A 21,801-nucleotide genomic window follows, 5' to 3' on the forward strand; every position below is an offset into this window, starting at 1 on the left:
AGGTTGTACCACCTATCACATCTCCACAGCATTGTCATGAATCCAACCCGACAGTGGAAGAACCTATACTCCACAGGAGAAGTTAGCATCACCACAAGGAGTTGAAGAAGACAAAACTAGTCTTGATTTTCCCATTGCTCTGAGAAAAGAAGTCAGATCGTGCACATTGCACCCTATCTCAAATTTTTGCTCTCATTTGAATCTATCAAATTCCTTCTGAGTTTTTATGACTAAAATTGAAGTGATTGAGATTCCCAACAGCATTCAATCAACCCTGCAAGATTCAAAGTGGAAGGAAGCAGTCCTTGAAGAAATGAATGCTTTAAAAAAGAATCAGACATGGGAGTTGATTAAATTACCAAAAGGAAATAGTACAGTAGGCTACAAATGGGTCTTTATTGTAAATTACAAATCAGATAGAGAGGTGGAACGGTTCAAAGCACGGTTGGTTGCAAAAGGCTTCACTCAAACCTATGGGATTGACTATATGGAAACCTTCGCACCAGTTGCCAAGCTAAACACTGTGCTTGTGATTCTCCCTTTGGCAGCTAATCTTGACTGGCCTATACATCAACTTGACATAAAAAATACATTCATCAATGGAGACTTGAACGAGGAAGTGTACATGGATGTCCCACCAGGATTTGAACATCTCTATGAGCAAGGTGAAGTCTTTCGACTGAAGAAATTTCTTTATGGGCTAAAGCAGTCACCAAGGGCATGGTTCGATCGATTTTCAAAATCAATATAAAGAAATTGATATGATCAAGGAGAAACAGATCATACTATGTTCTTCAAGCACTCTTTCGAAACAATCCTAATAGTTTATGTTGATGACATAATCGTGACTGGGAATGATGGAACATAAATTGACAGATTGAAACAAGGTCTCTCAAAAGAATTTGAAGTTAAAGACCTGGGCGAATTAAAGTACTTTCTGGGCATGGAGATTGGAAGGAGTAAACAGGGCATTTTAGTATCACAAAAGCAATACACTCTTGATTTATTGAAAGAGACAAGTATGCTCGGCTGCAAACCTGCTGAGACTCCCGTTGATCCACATAATAAGTTTGGCAAAGGTGAAGTAGGAAGTCCAGTGGATAGGGGAGATACCAAAGATTGGTTGGAAAACTGATCTATCTTTCTCATACAAGGCCAGATATTGCCTTTGTTGTGAGCACTGTCAGCCAACATATGCATTCTCCTTACGAGGCTCACCTTGATGCTGTGTATAGGATACTTAGGTATCTAAAAATGACTCCAGGACAAGGATTGTACTTTAAAAAAGGTGCAAGGCGAAGTATAGAAGTCTTCACTGATGCTAATTGGGATGGCTCTGTAGAAGATAGAAGAACTACTTCAGGTTACTGTACAATGGTATGGGGAAACTTGGTAACTTAAAAAGGAGCAAAAAAACAAAATGTGGTGGCAAAAAGTAGTGTTAAAGTTGAGTTTAGGGCTCTTGCTCATGGAATACGTGAAATAATGTGGTTGAGAAGACTAATGAAAGAGTTGAGACTTTGGAGTGAAGGTCCAATGAAATTGTACTGCGATAACAAGACTGCTATTAGCATTGCACATAATCCTATCCACCAAGATCGTACCAAACATGTGGAGGTAGATAAACAATTCATAAAAGAAAAAATAAATCGTACCAAACATGTGGAGGTGGATAAACATTTCATACAAAAAAAATTGAAGGAATCATTAGCGTGACATATGTTCCTACAACTCTGCAAAAGAATTAAGAAACAAAGTAGACGTGATCAACATCTTTACTCCAGCTTGAGGGGAGTGTTAGAAAATTTGATAAAAATAGGTATTAATTGTTTTGCATTTATTTTCTTTTATTTGGTTTCTGATTTGAGAGATTTGGTTTCCCATTTTTTTTCTCTACTCTAATTTAGTACTTAATGTTATAAATACCTATGGTATTTGCTCAATAAAAAATAAGACAGAATATTTTTTTTTTCCTCCATATCTTCTCATAAAAGGTATTCCTTTATTTATTAGTAAACGTGAGTTCAATATTCCCCTGGAAGATAAAATAATAATAGTATAGAGGCTTAATTTCTATTCTCTAAATCAACAAAATAAGAGCTTATTGAAATGTTTCAGTAGCTCTTCACAATCTGTGACACTGAAGAATATGTTCCCAGGATCGCACAAACGATGCCTAAACCCGCAATCGCCGCACTCGAAATGATCTGATGAAGCAAACAAATGAGAAAATGAAAATTAATCAAACATATATAATTGTGAAGAATGTATATCATCAGTACGCATAAACCATTTCACTATTTATTTTTGCACATTTGAAAAATAATGTGTGAAAAACTGTACTCTCAAATAATTATAATAAATTTTCAAACTTTCATACTTGAACCTTATTGTTGTATAATGTTATTAAATATTTATTACAGCACTTTTTCTAATTGAGATTTTTTGTTTTTCCAATAGCAAATTGAATGTGATAGATTGTGGAAAAAGAATGAAAAATGCAGAAAATGCAGAAGATAGAGAAAATGTGTAAAGTGTAATAACATTCCTCAAAAGGCAACAGGGTATAAATGTTAGTTATATATATGTGGGCACTTGGACCCTTACACCCGAAAGCCCAAATAAAGGCTAAAACAGTACCCACTAACAGAATTAACTAAAACAATTAATAAGGAAAATTACACAGTAACTATGGTTTAACATCCCCGCAAACTCACTGGCCTAGGGAGAACAGTTTGGTACACAAAGCTTGAAACCGAGACGTTGTTAAGGACTTTGTAAGACAATCAGCTAGCTGATGCTCATACGCTGTGTAGGCTAGCACAATGGAACCAGATTGAACTCTTTCATGAACAAAGTGCAAATCGATTTCAACATGCTTAGACCGGCTGTGCAGAACTGGATTCGAAGCCAAATTTAAAGTACTTACATTATCACAGTAAAACACTGGAGGAGTGGAAGGAGGCAGGTGTAAATCAGACAGCAAAAAAAGGACCCAAGATACTTCAGCAACACCATTGGCGAGAGCTCAATATTCCGACTCAGTACTAGAACAGGAGACAACTTTCTGTTTGGAGGAACTCCAGGAAATCAAGTTATGACCGAGAAATAAACAGAAGGCACTCGTACTACGCCTGTCATCGGGGCAAGCAGCCCAATCCGCATCCATATAACAGAATAGAGAGTGAGTCGATTGAGGGTGGAACCACAGGCCAAGATGAGCAGTTCCCTTCAAATGGCGAAGGACACGCTTGACAGCTAACATGTGTACATCAGTAAAAGCGTGCATAAATTAGCACAAGCAATTTACGGCAAAAGAAATATCCGGTCTAGTGAGTGTACAATATTGAAGAGTGCCCAGAATACTATGGTACTGAGTGACATCTTCCAGACGAGTTCCATCATGAGCAGACAAAGGAGACAGCCAATGGGGTGGGATCCAGCATACCAGTTTTAGAAAGGATGTCCCAAATGTATTTGGTTTGACTCAGATGCAAAACTGTAACGACCCAAATTCGCTAATAAGGCTTAAGGGCCTTGATTAGCGTGCCAGGAGGGCATGATGGGATTTATGTGTGATTCTAATTATTTAAATGCATGGTTATGATTTAAAGCATGTTATATGACTATTTGTTTATCTGAGATGCATGACTATGTAAGTTAGTGTGCATGTAGGCCCGGATCGTGTTAGAAGGGCATAATTGTAATTTGGTCATGATTGGGCGTAACTGTATTGATATGTGTTGATTGCTGAGGCCACAGTGGTATGTGGATGTATCTGTGCTTTGTGACTCGAGGCGATCCCAGTGGGCAGGCTAGCGGAAAGTGATGACAAGAATTTATACCCAGCTCGGGACGAGCCTGGGGGTACGAACAGGAATTCAGAGAAATAGATTGAGATTTATTTTGATGATGGGGGATAATTATTTGGTGATTTATCAGGTAGTGGGAAGCAACGGGAAAATATTAGAGACACTTGAGGATTAGCGGGAATTGGGTGAATGACTAAAATGGCCCTACTTGAACAAAAGGATTTAGAATTTATAGGGAGGGCGTTTTGGTCATTTGGCTTTTGGAGATAGGTTTTTATAAGGCTTTATAGAGAGAGGGAATGCTGAAAGAAAAAGAAAAGAAAGAAGAAGGAAAGAAAGAAAAGAGAGAAAACAGGGGGGGGGTTTTCTCAAGAAACGGTTTGTGCGTTCTTGCACCGTTCCTCTCCGTTTTCTTGGGGAAAAGCTTTGAGGGAGAGCAAGGATAGGCTGAGCATCAAGGATCTTGGGTTAGACTTGAAGATTTGGCAAGAACACATCAATGTTTGAGGTAAGTTTTAGAGATTTTCGGTTTTAAGGGTTTTGATGGTTTGAGCTGTGTTTTGAGCTGGATTGATGGGAATCTCAGGGGATTTCTGGGCAAGCTTTGAGGGAGAGTAAGCTAAGGAGGCCTAGGGTTGAATCAAGGTCGAAATTTGCAGCAATGGTATGATTTCTAAGACTTTAACTTTGTGGTTTGCTTGAATTTCTGGTTTAGGGTTGTTCATGGTAGATTTTGAGATTTGGGATAAATGATCTTGGGATTTGAGGATTTGGGATGCTTGGGATGAATGGAGAGTGTTCATAAGCTTGATTTTGAGTTTGGTAAAGATTTGGGGAAGTTTGGTTTGAGATTGGGTGAAAGAAATCGCAGAAATGCGATATTGGGATTTCTGGGCTGCAACTAGCGCTACAGCGCTAGTCAGTGGGCGCTGTAGCGCTAGTCCCTGTTTCTGGAGGGGTGTTCTGCTTGTAGCGCTACAGCGCCCTCTTTAGGGCGCTGTAGCGCTGCACTGTTCACAGAGGGGAATTTTTGAGTTTTGATGATGGATTTTGACCTAGGGTTCGGGGCTTGTTTCCGCCACTTTGTTTTGGGGATTTGGGACTTCCCGGGGGCTCGGGATTGGTCCCGAGGCTAGGTATTCGGACTTGGGGTTCGGTGTTGACTTTGACCTATGTTTGTGCCTAGGTGTGCGCTAAGGCTCGGGTGGGATCGTGCTCAAGGAGTCAGGTGATCTAAGCTATTGATTGGAAAGGTAAGAAAACTATAACACCCGAGGTTAGGGCATGGCCCCAGATTGTATTATGTGCAAATGTTTAAACCTTACATGAATCATGATGTGTGTGAATGATTATTTCGAATGTACTATATGTGTGATTATGATGAAATGAGCGGCAAGGGCCGAGTACGGCGTAAGCCGGGGCGGCCGTGGGCCGAAAGTAACACCTAGCACATGGGATGCTATAGTCAGGGCGGGGCCCGGTGGATACATGTGTTATGCTATATTCAGGGTGGGACCCAAGGGATACATGAGTTATCCTCGCGGTGAGAACCGATACCCCAGGCTTCGGTAAGGCTCTGGGGCGGCTTGGCCGTGTTTGCTTAGTCTAATGATTGACTTGTTTATTTATGGATTATCTGTTATGATAACTGTATACATTGCATATGTTATGTTCTGCATGAGTTTTCTTGCTGGGCTTCGGCTCATGGGTGCTCTGTGTTGCAGGTAAGGGCAATGACTGAATCAACCAACCATGAGTACGGAGAGCGTGAAGCGGCGCGTACATCTTCGGCCTGCCCGACTGCTTTGGTTGGGGGTTTATTCGAAAGTGGCTGTAATAATCTATGATTTTATGATTTCTTAACTGTAACCTTATTTCAAAAACGTAATTAGTTTTCAAACCTTATTTTGGGATCCCAAATGTTTAATAATAGAAGTTTTAATGAAACGACGCATTTTCAAAGATTACAGCCTTAACTTTTAATTAGTCACACTTTTGTTTCAAAACCTCGGTTAGCGAGTTCATTGCACACTGTTTTGTCTTAAAAACTCACTTAGTAACGGCTCTAAGGAAGTAGGGCGTTACAAAAACAGTAGGAGTAGAAGTCACCTCAACGCCCAAGAAAAAATGCAAAGCACCAAGGTCCTTTAGACATACACTAACACAACCAGCATATGAGCAGCAGAATGGTAAACAAACATAGAAGTGTCAGCAGTTGAACCAATGAAGCCCCAAGCCGTGAGAGCAGAACTCAATTTTAGAAACCAGGCACGGGGCGATTGTTTAAGGCCATAAATGGACTCATGTAACTTGCATATACATGGTGTGGATGAGTCGTGTCTATGAAGCCTTGTGGTTGGGCCATGAAAACTTCTTGTAAATCGCTGTGTAAAAATGTGTTTTGTATGTCAAACTGACGAAGTGGCCAATTGCGAGAAACAACGATACTCAAAACTAGTATGATGGTAGTAGGCTTAATAACAGGGCTGAAGGTTTCATGATAGTCAAGGCCATGAGTTTGAGTAAAGCCTTGCGCCACCAACCGGGCTTTAAAATGATCAACAAAACCATCAGATTTGAGCTTCACCCGATAAACCCAATTAGAACCAATAACCCGACAGTGTGGCGGTTTGGGAACCAAAGACCATGTACTTTGGGACTGTAATGCAGCAAACTCAGTTTGCATGGCTTGAACCCAGCAATCATCTTTGGAAGCATCACAATATGAGGATGGTTCAATAGGAATGTTGGCAGCAATGGTGCAAAACACACGGGGTTTAATAACCCCGCATTGGACCGGGTCACCATGGGATGATTGTTCAATGTTGGTACCACAGGAGGAGATGGAACAACAGAAACAGAAGGATGGGAGACTGACTAGAAGAGGACACCCGGGGGGAACACAGGGGAAGAGTGGACAGTAGGAGGACAGGAGACAACAGGAGGAGGGGGAGCGGAATGGAATACAGGACTAGCCATATTTGGATGAGAATAGGACACTGAATTAAACGGCAGAGAAGAGATGATAGGTGGTGATGAAGGGGATGGAGCAGATACAGTGGAGGAATTGGAAAAAGGAAAAGAAACTTCATTGAACACAACATGCCTTGTAACATAAATTCGCCCAGTTTTGACAAGCAAACATAAGTAACCTTTGTGATGACTACTATAGCCAAGGAAAACACACAGTTGGGACCGAAATTCAAGTTTGAGAGAATTAAAGGGGCGAAAAAATGGAAAACAAAGACAACCAAACGCGCGGAGATGGTGATAAGAGGGTTGCTTGCCATACAACAAAAAATATGGAGATTGATTATTTAAGACCCGAGAAGGCAAGCGACTAATCAAATACATTTTTGTAGAAAAAGCATACGACCAGTATGCTAAAGGCATGGAAGAATGAGCAAGTAAAGCCAGCCCTGTTTCAACAAGATGCCTATTCTTGCGCTCCACACGCCCATTTTGTTGTGGGGTATGGGGACAAGAAACCTCATGAAGAATACCAAGCTTAGTGAAAAAAGAGTGTAAAGAACGATACTCACCGCCCCAATCGGAGCGAACACGTTTAATGGTACAATTAAATTGTGTTTTAACCATATTACGAAAAGTTAAAACAACATCATAGGTCTGATCTTTGGAATTCAGTAAATAAAACCATCCAAAACCAGTAAAATCATCAATAAAGAGAACAAAGTACTTGGCACCAGTAATGGAGTTAACAAGGGAGGGACCCCATAAATCCGTATGTAATAATTCAAACATAGAACTAGTACGAGAAGTGGACAAATGAAAGGGCAATCGGTGTGATTTTGCCAGGGGACAAGAGTTACAAAAATCAAAACTACAACTAGAAACAGAAGACACATTACAAATAGACAAAATTGTCTTGATAACATCCTTGTGAGGGTGTCCCAGACGAAAGTGCCACAGATTTGAAGGGTTACTGGTCGCGACATAAACTTGAGGAGATGAGGAGGACACGAGAGGAAATGAGGGAGACTGGTTGACCCAGTAAAGACCACTATCGAGATGACCCCGCAGAAGGACCTGGTGGCTGACCTAGTGCTTGACCAAGAAAAAAGTTGGGTGAAACTCAATGTAGGCATGATTATCGGTACACAAACGGGAAACACTAAGCAAATTTTTGGTAAGAGAAGGAAAATGATAAACATGACTCAACTTAAGAGTAGGAGGAGTAAAAATAGAAGAGGTACCAACATGAGAAATGGGAGTCTGCTTACCATTTCCAACTGTGACTTGGTCAGTGCCAGTGTATGGAGTGGCCGATTCCAACATATTCAGATCCGGGGTGAAATGGTGAGAGGCCCCAGAATCCATATACCACGCCTGGTCTTGAAGAGTAGAAGCAGAGGCAACATGAGCAATAGGCTGTGGCATAAATGGACGAGCCATGGTGTTAAAATTTTTGGGAGAAAATGGTGGTGGCTGATATTGCAAATTCGCCCTATGATAGCAACGATTAGCCATATGTCCTGGTATGAAGCATATTTGACAATGTGGGCGAGGACCAGACGGTGGGCGATAAGGAGACCAAGAAGATCGAAGCGGGGAGGGAATGTCACTAGAAGAGCCCCTTGGTCACGAAACACCGGAAGGATAAGTAGAAGATAGTTGCTGTGGAGACCCGCTGGAAGGGGAAAATCGAGGTCTCGGCTTGTGGGGTTGAACATTAGACAAATTCATTTGGAGATGAGCCATGTTGGCTTGAAGGGAGCTCAATTGGGCAGCAGGGCATTCAATCCGAGCATCATGACTCAACAATAAGCTATGGACCTCTTCCACAGGCGGCCTATCCAATCGATTTTGTAGCGAAGTAACAAAGGCATTATACTCCATGCCCAAACCACTGAGAAAATAATGGAGATGATCCTTATAGCTAATTGGTTCCCCAATAGCAGCTAGAGAGTTGCGGATACTCTGAATTTCTATACATAAGCCATAGCGGAAAGGCCATCCTTCTTAATTGTTTGTAAAGAAGTGCGGATTTCAGAGATTCGAGCAAAAGAAGCAACTCAGAAGCTGTGGAGTAACCCACTAACTGACCCAACATATTTTCAGAGATGGACACATAGATCCAGCTCATGAGGAGACGATTAAACTGCTGCCATGAAGTATATTCCGAATTGATCTGCAGGGGCTCTTGTGCGGTGATCCGAGGAGGGCCGTTAAGAATATCTTCAAGGCCAGTTGCAATCACGATATTCAGAAGTTGATTCTTCCAAACTAAGAAGTTGTTGTCATCTAGCTTTACTCTGATTCACTGAAGGAGGGTTGGGTAGAGCCAGAAGGGCAGTAGTGGTGGGAAGGGCCTCTGAAACCACCGGAGAAGCAGTAGGAGCTGAGATGAGTGTCGAAGATTGTAGATCGTCATTAGAATCTGTAGTACTTTGAAGAGGAGGCCATGGGTGTTGTCTATGGTTCTGATACCATGATAGATTGTGCAAAAAGAATGAAAAATGCAGAAGATAGAGAAAATGTGTAAAGTGTAATAACATTCCTCAAAAGGCAACAGGGTATAAATGTTAGTTATATATATGTGGGCACTTGGACCCTTACACCCGACAGCCCAAATAAGGCTAAAACAGTACCCACTAACAAAATTAACTAAAACAATTAATAAGAAAAATTACACAGTAACTATGGTTTAAAAGAATGATATATTTTTCTTTTTAAATCATAATTTCAAACAAATTTCAGAGAAGTATTAATGTCATAATGATGCAACATAAGAAAAAAATTCAAATGGGGCAACATTAGTATATTATTCCAAGAGATTTTGTAATTGACTTGGAAAATTGTTGCAACGTTTAAAATGACTTCCAAGGAATTGGACTAAAATTATTTCTGCAAGGAATTTTCATTTGTGAATTAATTCAACTTTTAAAACTTTTTCTGGAATTCGATTTCAGTTTTTCTGGCCGATGAAGTTGACTTTAGGGGTTTAGTCATTAAGAAAAAAAAACTAACATTTCTACACACTAATTAGAGGCCAATGATAGATTTTTTTTAAGAAAAAAATGTATATGAGAAATAGGTGATTGAGCCTTCAGAGATACGTAGCACTTTCTTTCTATTTTTTTTTTCTCTTTGTTTTCCCTTTTCCTGAAAAATGCTATAACGATAACCAATTCCATCAACTGATTCAAAAAACTCAGGATTTTATGGTTCCAATATCGAAACCAGCTTAAACTACCATGGTTCCAGCTAATTGAAAACTCAAAGAGCTCAGGATTTTATGGTTCCAATATCAAAACCAGCTTTGATTACCATGATTCCAGCTAATTGAAATTGTATTTTTTTTTCTTCCAGTAAAATCATATCATTTTCATGTGTATATAGATGACGTTTTCAGTAGCCTGGGGCTATATTCACAGATAATTATGCACTGTATAATTTCTAAAGAGCTAGACCAGCTACATATCTTATACACCGGTTTTGTTTAGTAGTAATCTGGCTTGACAAGAGACTACATATTTGCTAGAAACAAGAGGATCAAGTAGAAATCTTAATTCACTCACTACGATCAAAACTAACAGTTTTATTTCACATCCATACATTTAATTTGTTCTCTTCTGTGATTGTGTGCATTTGTAGTAGAATAATTGGAAGACACTTATAATAGAAATAGTGTTTGATAGTCTGATTACCTGAATGGTTGTAGCTTTCTTCCCCACGATCTTCAGAAAGCATAATGCTGGCATTATAATCGCCTGAAAGAAAATCACATCCATTTTAAATCGCCGGAACAATTGCAAATCGAGGGGTACTTGTGTGTGACTTGATTGAGTAAATCGACAGTATGGGAACAATTACAAGTGAGCAGTCTTGTAACTTTAAGACAAGTACGAGTGGGGAAGGAAAAAAAAAGCATAACAAGTTTCAGTAGCTTGGGGAATGTTAATCTTTGTATTTAGTTAAATGATCGTCTAATTAGAGAACAAGCATAGACCAAAAAAAACCAAAATCTAGCACTTAGGAGTGTGACTTTCCATGAGAACAAGAACTTGTTTCTTCCAGATGCAATCTATAAAGTGCAGCAAGTAATAGGCAAAAATCTTTTCAAGAGAGAGTACTCCCGACATAGTGACAGTTTCTTACCGTAATGTACTCAGAGTATGTAACTATTAAATGGAGGTGCATGCTTACCACTAGTATACTGAGGAGAGAACCAATTAAGGCCATAACGAGACCTGCAATCACAAAAAAAAATGCATGAATTGATGAGCTTATGTAAGAGGAAGTGAATTCCTCAATGATGTTAATAACCAAATCCTACAACCTCGGGGAGAGGGGCAAACTGATAGGGGGTGTTTGGTATGGGGGTTTGGTTTGGTGGGAATGTCAAATCTAATCCATGTTTGGTAAATTTATTTTTAATGCCTTGGGGGTTTGTGTTTCCAAGTGGGTCCCATTTTTTAGTTTGATTTGAGGGTAATCTTAACCCATTTAAACACTTGAGTTTCACATTCCCTTAATCTAAACCCCCTCTAACTCTACTCCCCCAAACCCAAACCTCATACCAAACACCTCCATAGGGTATTCCTGCCAATTAGGTGAGTAAACAAAGCACTAATGGAAGAAATTCAGTAACCAAACAGAGAAGAAAATGGAAATTGGTATTTAACAGGAGTTCGAGAGCCTGTATCTCTCCAAATGCAACAACACTCAGCTATTCCACACCCAATACAAATGACTTACTATTTATTCTACTACACCTCAGGAGTACACAAACTTCCCATACACTCCCAAAGACTAAACCAGCTTACATAACTAATTCAATACACTAAACCCCTGCTGTCATATTCTTTGCTGACTTGGCCCTCTCCACCTGTCTTCCCCCTCTCCGAGCATACACATAGGTCAAGGGTGGCCTATCAATACCCTGCCCAAAGACTCACCTTGTCCTCAAGTTGAAAACTAGGAAACTGCTGTTGAAGTACTGGAAAATCTTCCCAAGTGGCCTCAAATTCGGGAAGGTTAACCCATTTGATCAGCACTTGTGGGGGAGCCATGTGTGTGCCTGGGCGTACATCCAGCACCTTTTCAGGTGTGAGTATCCACTCAAGGTCTTCTGCCAACTCTGGAGGCAACTCAGAAACTTGTTGGTGAGGTCCCAAGGCTGGCCAAAGGAGTGACACATGAAACACTGGGTGGATTACAGAATCTGAAGGTAATTTCAGGCGATATGTCGTTGTCCCTACACGTGCTACCACAAGATAAGGGCCAAAGAAACGCGGTGCCAACTTCTCATTACGACGCCTTGCCACTGACCTTTGTCGATATGGTCTCAACTTCACATAAACCAAATCCCCACCAGCAAAATGAACATCACATCTCTTCTTGTCAGCTTGCATTTTCATCTTTTGTTGTGCTCTTTGTAGCTTCAGCTTGAGTAATTCCAATACTTCATCTCTTTCCTTCAAGTTGTTCTCCACTGCTGAAACTTTTGTACTCCCATGCTCAAATCTCACAACTGGAGGGGGATCTCTGTGATATACTACTAAAAAAGGTGTCATTCCAGCAGACGTGTGGTACGATGTATTATACCAAAACTCTGCCCACGACAACCAATATACCCACTGCTTTGGTTTTGTACTCACAAAACACCTCAAATATGTCTCAAGGCTCCTATTTACGACTTCTGTTTGCCCATCAGACTGCGGATGGTAGCAATACTATGTTTGAGTTGGGTTCCTTGCAGGCGAAACAGCTTTTTCCAAAATAGGCTCAGAAACACCTCGTCACGGTCCGACACAATCAACCTTGGAATCCCATGCAACCTTACCACTTCTCTCACAAACACCGTGGCGACAGTAATGGCTGAAAATGGGTGGCGAAGATAGATGAAATGACTATAATTGGTAAGCCGATCAACCACCACAAAGATTGTATCAAATCCGTTGGACAACGATAATCCCTCAATAAAGTCCATTGAGATGTCTTCCCAAATTTGCTCCGAAATGGGTAGTGGCTGAAGCAAACCGGCGAGAGATTGGGCTACATACTTACTTTGCTAACATATGGCACACTCCGACACAAACCTTTGAACATCTCTTCTCATTCCAGCCCAATATAGATCCTTTGCCAACCTCTGAAATGTTTTGAATACCCCAAAATGGCCTCCCACGCTGTTGCCATGATATTCCTGGAGTAATAACGATATGAATGGTAAAGATGATGGAATAACCAATCGACCTCGAAATTTTAGGCAACCTTGAGCCAACGAGTACCCGCCTATATCACGGCCTTGCCTGAGTTCTTGGATGATCTTTGCTAATGATGGATCAACCCCCACATGAGCCTGTAAGTCCGGAATAGAAATGAGTGTCAGTACCAATATAATGGCCAAGTACACCTCCTGATGCACCTTAGAAAGAGCATACGCTGCCTTATTCTCAAGGCCAGGTCGATAAACAATATCAAAATCATACCCCAACAACTTGGTCAACCACTTTTGGTTCTCAGAAGCGACCAATCTTTGCTCCAGGAGATACTTAAGACTTCGTTGATCCATTCGAACTAAAAATTTGCGACCCAATAGATAAGGGCACCATTTCTGCGCTGCTAAGACAATCGTCATCAATTCTCGCTCGTACACGGACTTGGTACGATCTCTAGATGATAAGGCCCGACTATAAAAGGCGATGGGTCGCTGATTCTGCATCAACACAGCGCCCAATCCACTACCCGACGCATCTACCTCCAACACAAAAGGAATAGAAAAATCTGGTAAAGCTAATACAGGTACTGAACACATTGCTTCTTTCAACTTGATAAACGCGGCCTGTGCTTTCTCTGACCAACCAAAGGCATCTTTCTTCAATTGATCTGTCAAGGATCGAGCTATTTTTCCATACCCTTTTACAAACTTGCAATAGTACCCTGTGAGACCCAAAAAACCCCGTAATTCCCTCAAGGTTTTTGGTATAGGCCACTCGGCCATAGCAGCTATTTTCCTCGGATCAGCTGACACTCCCTCGGCTGAAATGATGTGGCCCAAATACTCCAATTTGCCTTGAGCAAACATACACTTCTTGCGATTTGCATATAATTGATGCTGCTGTAATCAGCCAAGAACCATTTCCAAATGTTGCTCATAATCCTCAAGAGTGGCACTTTATACCAAAATGTCGTCAAAAAATACTAACACAAACTTTCTTAAGAAATCTCGAAATACCTCGTTCATTAATGCTTGGAAGGTAGCGGGAGCATTTGTGAGACCAAAAGGCATCACAAGGAATTCGTAATCCCTTTCATGTGTACGGAAGGCTGTTTTCTCCACATCCTTGGTGCAAACCCGGATTTGATGGTATCCCGATTTAAGGTCTAGCTTAGAAAAGACCTTGGCACCGTGGAGTTCATCTAGCAACTCATCTATGACCGGTATGGGAAACTTGTCAGCCACCGTGGCCCGTGGCCCGATTCAAGGCCCTATAATCCACACAAAATCGCCAACTCCCATCATTTTTCTTCACTAAGAGCACCGGGCTTGAAAAAGGGCTTGTGCTAGGTTGTACGATTCCCGCTTTTAACATTTCCATCATCAATCTCTCGATCTCATCTTTCTGAGCTTGTGCATACCGGTAAGGCCGAACACTAATTGGTCCCATTCCTTCCTTAAAACATATCGAATGCTCCCTTGCCCCAGGAGGAGGTAACCCTTGCGGCATCTCAAAAACCGCTCCAAATTTCTCCAAAATGGTAGCGACAGGTGGTGGTAATGAACAAATTTTTGGTTCCTCTTCCACTACAAAAGCCCCAAACTCTATCCAAAAGCCTTCTCCTTCTTGCTGCACAGTTTGAATCATGGCCTTGAGAGAAATTTGAGATTTGCAAAGACTAGGATCCCCTTGTAAAGTGATCCAAGAACCCCCAACTTCAAACTTCATCACCATAGTTCTCCAATTCACTTGCATGTTGCCCAAGGTTTCCAGCCATTTGATTCCCAAAATGACATCCGCCCCACCCAATTCAAGTGGAAGAAAATCAGTTACCACTCTAATAGTTCCCAAATCAAATTCCACCGAGCTACATATCCCGTCAGTGCGAACCTTGCCTCCTGTCCCCAACAACACACTGTAGCACGATGTAGCTATGATTGGTATGTTGGCTGCCTTCACCATATCTTCTGAAATGAAAGTGTGTCGCCCCGCTGTCTATGAGTACCGTTACTGAGTGCTGTCCAATTTTGCCTGCTAGTTTCATTGTGTTAGCTGAAGTAATTCCAACTAACGAGTTCAGTGATAAAGTGGCCAAAGTCTCTTCACTCATAATATCTTCTAACGATTCCGGGGTGGTTGGTGGTGACTCCATTTGTGGTCTGCCTTCTTCCTCATTCATCAACAAAATCATTTGCAACACCTTCTGCTCATAATCATACCCTCTATGCCACTTATTTTCACACTTAAAACACACTCCCCTTGCCTTCCTATCTTGATATTCTGCTTCAGTGATTCTTCGTGTCTGTGGGTTCTTCATGTTGACTGCTGTAGTACTCGGTGCTGGCGTTGAAGCTGAAACGATCGAAGAATTTGAGCTGAAAGTCGATGGTGGCTTAGGAGTCCAAGCTGAAATGGATGATCGAGTTGGAATGATAGGGCTCAAGGTTTGCTTGTGAGAAGCTAAACGATTAATTGGGGTCGACCCACATAGCATTTGATGACTTTCTTCAATTTGTTGGGCCACGTCCATCACTTGGGCCAAGCCCATGGGTTTCAGGATGTGAATAGCACTTCTGATCTCTTCTTTGAGCCCTTTGACAAAGTTTCCTTCCAAAATATGTTCTGGGGTATCGGGTACCCGAGAGGCCAATGCCTCCCAACAAAGCCGATAGTCCTTCACCGTCAACTCTTGCTTCACGGATAAAAACTCCTCTGATAAAGATCCAACTGGTTGGGCACGAAAACGCGAGAGAAGTAAAGTCTTCAAGGTTCCCCACGATGTAATTGGTCGCCTTTGATTCTCCCACTGAAACCATGTTAATGCGTCTCCTTCTAGGCTGATGATGGCTGTCTCGAGCATGTGGCCCTCAGACATTTTGGACTATAAAAACTATCGCTCCGCTCTGTATATCCATCCTTCGAGGTTGTTGCCTGAAAACAAGGGCAGCTCCATTCTGGGGGGACGGTAATCTCGGCCAAACCAGGGACTAGAAGAGAAGGGACCAGAAGAGAGGTGCTCAAAGTGTACCGTCGATGGGATTTGTGCAGATCGGCCCTCCTGCGACCCAACTAGGTTCCCATCGCCGTATCGCCTTCTATAGCCTGACGAGATTGGTCGGCACTTACTGCTGAAGACTCGCTTACATCCCTGCGAGTGTGTTGGTTCATTTGGGCAACAATTAGTTGCAGGGCTTTCTCCATGGCTGGCATACGAGCTAACCCATCCTTCAGTGAACCCAAATCTGCCTTTACCGCTACCAATTCCTACTGGAGTTCTGAAAAACTTCCACCACCGCTTCTAACTTCTTGGCCATGTGGATCGGAAATCTCTGATACTAATTGATAGGGTATTCCTGCCAATTAGGTGAGTAAACAGAGCACTAATGGAAAAAATTTAGTAACCAAACAGAGAAGAAAATGGAAATTGGTATTTAATTGGAGTTCGAGAGCCTGTATCTCTCCAAATGCAACAACACTCAGCTATTCCACACCCAATACAAATGACTTACTATTTATTCTACTACTCCTGAGGAGTACACAAACTTCCCATACACTCTCCCATAGACTAAACCAGCTTACATAACTAATTCAATACACTAAACCCCTGTTGTCCTATTCTTTGCTGACTTGGCCCTCTCCACCTGTCTTCCCCCTCTCCGAGCATACACATAGGTCAAGGGTGTCCTATCACAAACATAGGTTTCCATTAAAGTTGTTAAGCAAGGAAGTTGTGTTGCAAAACTTCACGTCAACAAATCTCTATTAAATGCACTTAACATAGCAAGCCAACTTAAGTTTGTCTAAAGTTCTGGTACATATTTCACAAATTTTTCATTGACATTATTAAAGTATTGTCTTGAAAAAAATTGGAAAATAGTAGATGACAAAGTGTGTGCTTGAATCTTAAGTCTAAACCGTACCAAAGAAAGGAAGAAGGAAGGCAGCACAAACGGAAGAAGTAACAAGTGCTGTCCTGAGAAGAATGTAAAACCCAGGACTGTTTGAAACTCTTGCAGGCATCAGCTCCTCTACACTCCTTGCCAAAGGATTCAATAAGAGAGCATACTTGTTAAGTGTTAAGGAATAAAACATTTGAAGTAAATGAATAAGATAATCAATTTATAAGAGCTAACACTATTTTCCATTGACAACAAATATAATGTCCAAAGGATATTTAGTGAATGGGTTGATAACCTGTAACAAACAAGACAAGAAGTTTAGCAACCTTGTTGAAGTTCACTTCGGGTTTCTTGAAAACATTCAAAGAATTTCGCAGCTCACACTTACCGTTGTCCACAATGCAACATTTGAGACAAAGGAGTCTCTTGGCATATTCAGAGTTATCTGAGACATTGTACTTTGACCAAACATCAGAAATCCCATGACTGCAACACTTCCGTAAAATAGAATGCACAACAGAAAACTGCATTACAAAGAAAGGTGACTGGTATCAGAAGAAAAGAAAAAAGTAAGATAAGAATATCTCCAATACAAATTCATGATGGTCTGTACCAGATTATCAGTGCCTGACTAAATTTTCTTTTATCTGCCATAGACTGGTAGATGTTTGGAAACACAGAATGACCAGAATAGCAAAACCCATAAACACCAATGGCAAATGGAATGCCTTTCCATTTCACTTCTTCACCAGTTTCATGAAACCCAATGGCATCATCTGTGCCGAGTAAAAATACACATAGAACAATCAAAATTGTCGCAATCACCCCACCAGCTGCCAAAACAATTAAAACAAAAAACAAATATCAGGAACTGAATAGGGAATCATTTATATTTTCTAAGGCTCATCATAATGGAGTACTAGTCGATGTGTGCTGTACCTGAAAGGTATGAAATCAAACGAAGATCCCTCAGCCAAACAGTTGGCAGAACAATCAGCGCAGTTAATATTCCAAAGAAGTGTGCGGAGTCCAGCTGCAAACCAGCCAAATTCAAGGATGTTCCAGGGAATAGCCTGGTAAGATTATCTCCTTCCAAAATTATAAACTCCACACAATAAGACTGCAATCATAAGAATAAATTTTGTTAAAAATGAGAATCCATAACATATAGTTCGAGACTAGTGTAAAATTTTGAGTCAATGTTTCACTTACATATAATTCCGTGTACAAAAAGATCTGCAGCATGAGTAAAATATGGAATAACATCAGTTAATAAATAAATGAACAAATCATCTGCATATCAATTATAATGAACTAGAGCTTTTCCTTTCAAAGTCCAAGACGTTATCTTTTATCTACAACAAGGATTTTAGCAGATGGAGCATATTTGTGGGTCCAAAGATTCAACATGACAGAAATTATGCAACGTCAATTACACAATGGATAAGCCAGACACGACATGAGTGTAAAATTAAACCACCTCTTGCAAGCCACATGCTAACTAGACATAATTGAATCTTAACTGTGTTTCAAGATGAAGTGACATAATTGTTTGCTAGCAATAATTAAATAAAATTAGCATAACCATGTCAAATTATGACTTACAGATAAGATCAAACGCCCATATTTCCCGAATGCAGCTTCTCCTAAATCAGGGTATGTTATTATACCTTCTTTGCTCTCAAAGCAGTACCTCATAAGAGAGGCTGTATAACAGCAAACAACAGCAAAAAGAACTAGCACTACCAAACTTGCCCATCCAGCTTCTTTCACTGTAAACGGGGTAGAGAGCAACCCAACACCAGCCATTACATTAATTCCTGTATCAATTCAAACATCCTATAATTAAAACCCTTCTACACAGCCCACATAAAAGTTTGAAATACAAGTTAATTGCAGACACTATATTAAAGCCTTGACATATTAACCATACAAACTAGCACATTACATACGAGAGTAAAACAAGTCTCAAAAGGTTATTACTAAGACTTGATCCTCATTTATCAAAAGAAAAAAGCAATCTTCATCAGACTTCAATCATTAAGGCCACTTTTCTTAATCCGTAATTGGAATACAAATAATTAAAAGTGTTTCATTTTTCCATTCATTCATGTGTTAACTTCCATAATCAGAACATAAGTTTTGGTGAATCCTTTAGTGATACCTCAATTTTTCAATTCCTTCTCATTTCTTTTAAAATCCTTTAGTGTTACCCTATGCACATATCAAAATGTCAAAATGCACCAAAAAAGTAGCAGAGACTGTTTTTCAATAGTAGTACAATAAAATACATTACTCACCATTAAAGACAGTTTGAGTGAAGCTACATCCCTGAGCAATTGGTAGTTCACCAGTCAGCTGCTTATTTAGCTGAGTTTTATCTGACCATGACGATTGTGTTCTTGAGATCCTACCTGAGTCACCCTTTTGAGAAATTCTATCAGACAGCAGAGGAAGCCTAGTTTCCGAGTCTAAACTACTTTTACTATGACCCCCAAAGCTCGAATATATAAGACTTCGAACATGTCCAAGACTTCCAAAATTTGGAGATATTATGTGAGAATCAATTGTTTCCCTGCCAAAATAAGTAAAAGGATAACCAAAAAGTCGTCAGCAAAGGCTAGTACAAACCCAGACTTGGAACTGAAGTTAGTGTATTTTATTATATGAACAATGTATATGGCTTCCAAGAAATCTGGAACTCTAGTATCTTACTATGTAGGTTCCCATGAAGAATTAAACCTCGGACCTCATGGGACCGACTACTCTACTACTCACGTGTACCCAAAAATATGGAATTCTCAACGAACAAACAAAAAATTATCATTGGTACTCTTCAATCTTCCTTAACGTAGTTTAGAAATTAAACTTTGAACAAGGGATCGCCATTATGAATTTATGATCTATTTCCCTCTAGCAGTTGAATGAAAAGCAATAGAAAAATATTTCATCCCTACACTAATAACTAAACTAGCTTAAAAAAATCTTTCATCCACACATGACAGATGATAAACAAAACTCAAAACCCACAAGTCGATCAAGTCAATCCTATAACCCTATCGTTGATTCAACCAAAATAATCAATGAAAACTATAAACCCTACTGATGAAAACAGAGTAACTGGTACATACTTATAACTCTGAGGCCATTGATGAGAGGAGAAATATGATTCATCATCGTTGGGTGGCTCTTCTTCATCACTCTCGCTGCTACCTCTACCTTCAATGTCATCGTCATCATCCTCATTTTCGAAGAAAAACTCAGTTTCTTTCTCCAACTTTTCTGTGTTAGCCATTATTGATAAGTAACAAAATCAAAACCAGTAAAGCTTAATACTCTATGATAGGCGAACGGCACAAAGTTTGGGGCCCAAAATGGCTCCTCTACTACTTCTCCAAGCTTCTATTATTGATGTGTTTGCTACTCTAGCTTATGGGTTGGCTTTTTAAATTTTGCACTTTTTTTTTAGAGGTTTCTGTTTTGTTTTTTTTTTTCTTACTTGTCTTATATTAATAGTTAATATTGATTATGTATGCATAAATGAATTTTGTGGCGGAGAATGTAGAGGGTTACGAGGGAAGGTGAGTATGAAAAACGACAATGTACATATGTTATACCTTATAGTATGGGATTGGGATGAGAGTCCGTTGTTGACAGAGATAGAGATGCATCATCTTTAAACATGACGTGGTATTCATGCATGGAAATGAACTTTCTAGCTCTACCAATTCATGATAAGATTAAATTAACCAAAAGTACATAAATATTAGCTGGAGCCAAAAAAATAAATATTACAATAGTTATTTGTTTTATTCTTTTTATAGAGAAGTAAACTACTACACGCGTCTATGTAAGAAAATCTATTCCAGTCCCTCTATTTTGGCTAATTACCTCATTTCTGATATGAAATGGCACTACAATTTTGGATATTTTAAAGATAATACTTTTTATATACATTTTAATTACACATGATATATTTTAATTTTAAATACACGCATGTTTCATAAATAAGACAAAAACTTATTTTATGTCGCCAGTCATACCCCATTAATTAGTGAATTGTAGAAAAAGCAGTACGCAATTTTGCTATTAACGTATAATTATTATTAAGATTATTATTTCTATATAGTTTATAGGTAAAATCTATTGGGAAAAACTTAGGTGCAAAAAAAGCACACTAGTGCACCCATATTTTAGTTTTTTGCTCGGGAAATATTTTCGGCATAATTTATTTTAATAGCGGTATATATTGTAGTTATTTAGAAAGATTTACAAATTTTTAAGAAATTCTAAATAATTTACAGTACTAAAAAATAAAGTTTAAATAATTTGTTACGCGCGTGATTATTTTTGTTATGCACGTGTAAAGTAACTTATTTAGACATTATTTTCGGTACTGTAAATTATTCGGAATTTCCTAAACATTTGTAGAATATTCTAAATAACTATAATATGCATGACCATAAAAAAAAATTATACCGAAAATACTTCCTGAGCCCAAGCAAAAGAGAGGTGCACTAGTGTGCCCCTTTTTAGAGAATGCACCAGAGAACTACCCAAACCTATTTATTTTGTAAAAAAAAAAAAAAAACCTACTTACAAAACTCATTTTGTAAGACATTAAGCCTAATTTGTTTCTAATTTTTTTTCATATATAATCTCTAGCTCTTATAAATTTATATGTGAAAGAAGTTACTAAAATATATAAAATTATTACAAAATAGTACGTGTTGATCATAGTTTTGGTCAACGGCGAGTAGACGCAAAAACGACGATAAATATATAGCCTTAAATAGAAAATAAATGACATAGAAGATTTTATAGTGATTCAGCCTCAAAAGAATTGGTAATAGCCTAATCCACTTGGTATTTTGATATATATTAACATATATGTACGCCCTGGTTTTC

General features: G+C 39.6%; 1 protein-coding gene and 1 long non-coding RNA gene across 4 annotated transcripts; both read right to left on the reverse strand.

The window, feature by feature from the left end:
• Positions 1-1,982: 1,982 nt before the first annotated feature.
• On the reverse strand, positions 1,983-20,385 carry LOC133823320 (amino acid transporter AVT1A). 3 transcript variants are annotated; one of them, XM_062255983.1, is made up of 12 exons: positions 20,025-20,385; positions 19,194-19,468; positions 18,499-18,713; positions 18,106-18,129; positions 17,833-18,013; positions 17,507-17,726; positions 17,282-17,417; positions 17,169-17,188; positions 16,915-17,060; positions 10,932-11,023; positions 10,481-10,543; positions 1,983-2,207 (listed from the first exon to the last, which is right to left on the reverse strand). In XM_062255983.1, the coding sequence occupies exons 1-12, from the start codon at positions 20,186-20,188 to the stop codon at positions 2,115-2,117; spliced, it is 1,629 nt and encodes a 542-aa protein (XP_062111967.1). In that variant the 5' UTR covers positions 20,189-20,385; the 3' UTR covers positions 1,983-2,114. The 3 variants fall into 3 exon arrangements, with proteins under 3 accessions (XP_062111967.1, XP_062111968.1, XP_062111970.1); XM_062255984.1 differs by having other exon boundaries at positions 10,980-11,023; positions 20,025-20,382; XM_062255986.1 differs by lacking the exon at positions 10,932-11,023.
• Positions 2,527-10,473, reverse strand: LOC133823321 (uncharacterized). Its single transcript, XR_009888244.1, has 2 exons — positions 8,054-10,473; positions 2,527-7,877 (listed from the first exon to the last, which is right to left on the reverse strand). It is a non-coding gene; the product is annotated as an uncharacterized LOC133823321 (long non-coding RNA).
• Positions 20,386-21,801: the final 1,416 nt, after the last annotated feature.

This window comes from Humulus lupulus, chromosome 3, assembly GCF_963169125.1.
Source record: "Humulus lupulus chromosome 3, drHumLupu1.1, whole genome shotgun sequence".
Classification (NCBI taxonomy): Eukaryota; Viridiplantae; Streptophyta; class Magnoliopsida; order Rosales; family Cannabaceae; genus Humulus; species Humulus lupulus.

Coding starts and splice junctions, on each gene's coding strand:
- LOC133823320 (XM_062255983.1), bottom strand. CDS start 20,188: ATGGCTAACACAGAAAAGTTGGAGAAAGAAACTGAGTTTTTCTTCGAA. Junction 17,727..17,832: donor TTTGATTTCATACCTTTCAG/GTACAGCACACA, acceptor TTGTTTTGGCAG/CTGGTGGGGTGATTGCGACA. Junction 17,189..17,281: donor ATGTTGCATTGTGGACAACG/GTAAGTGTGAGC, acceptor TGTTTGTTACAG/GTTATCAACCCATTCACTAA.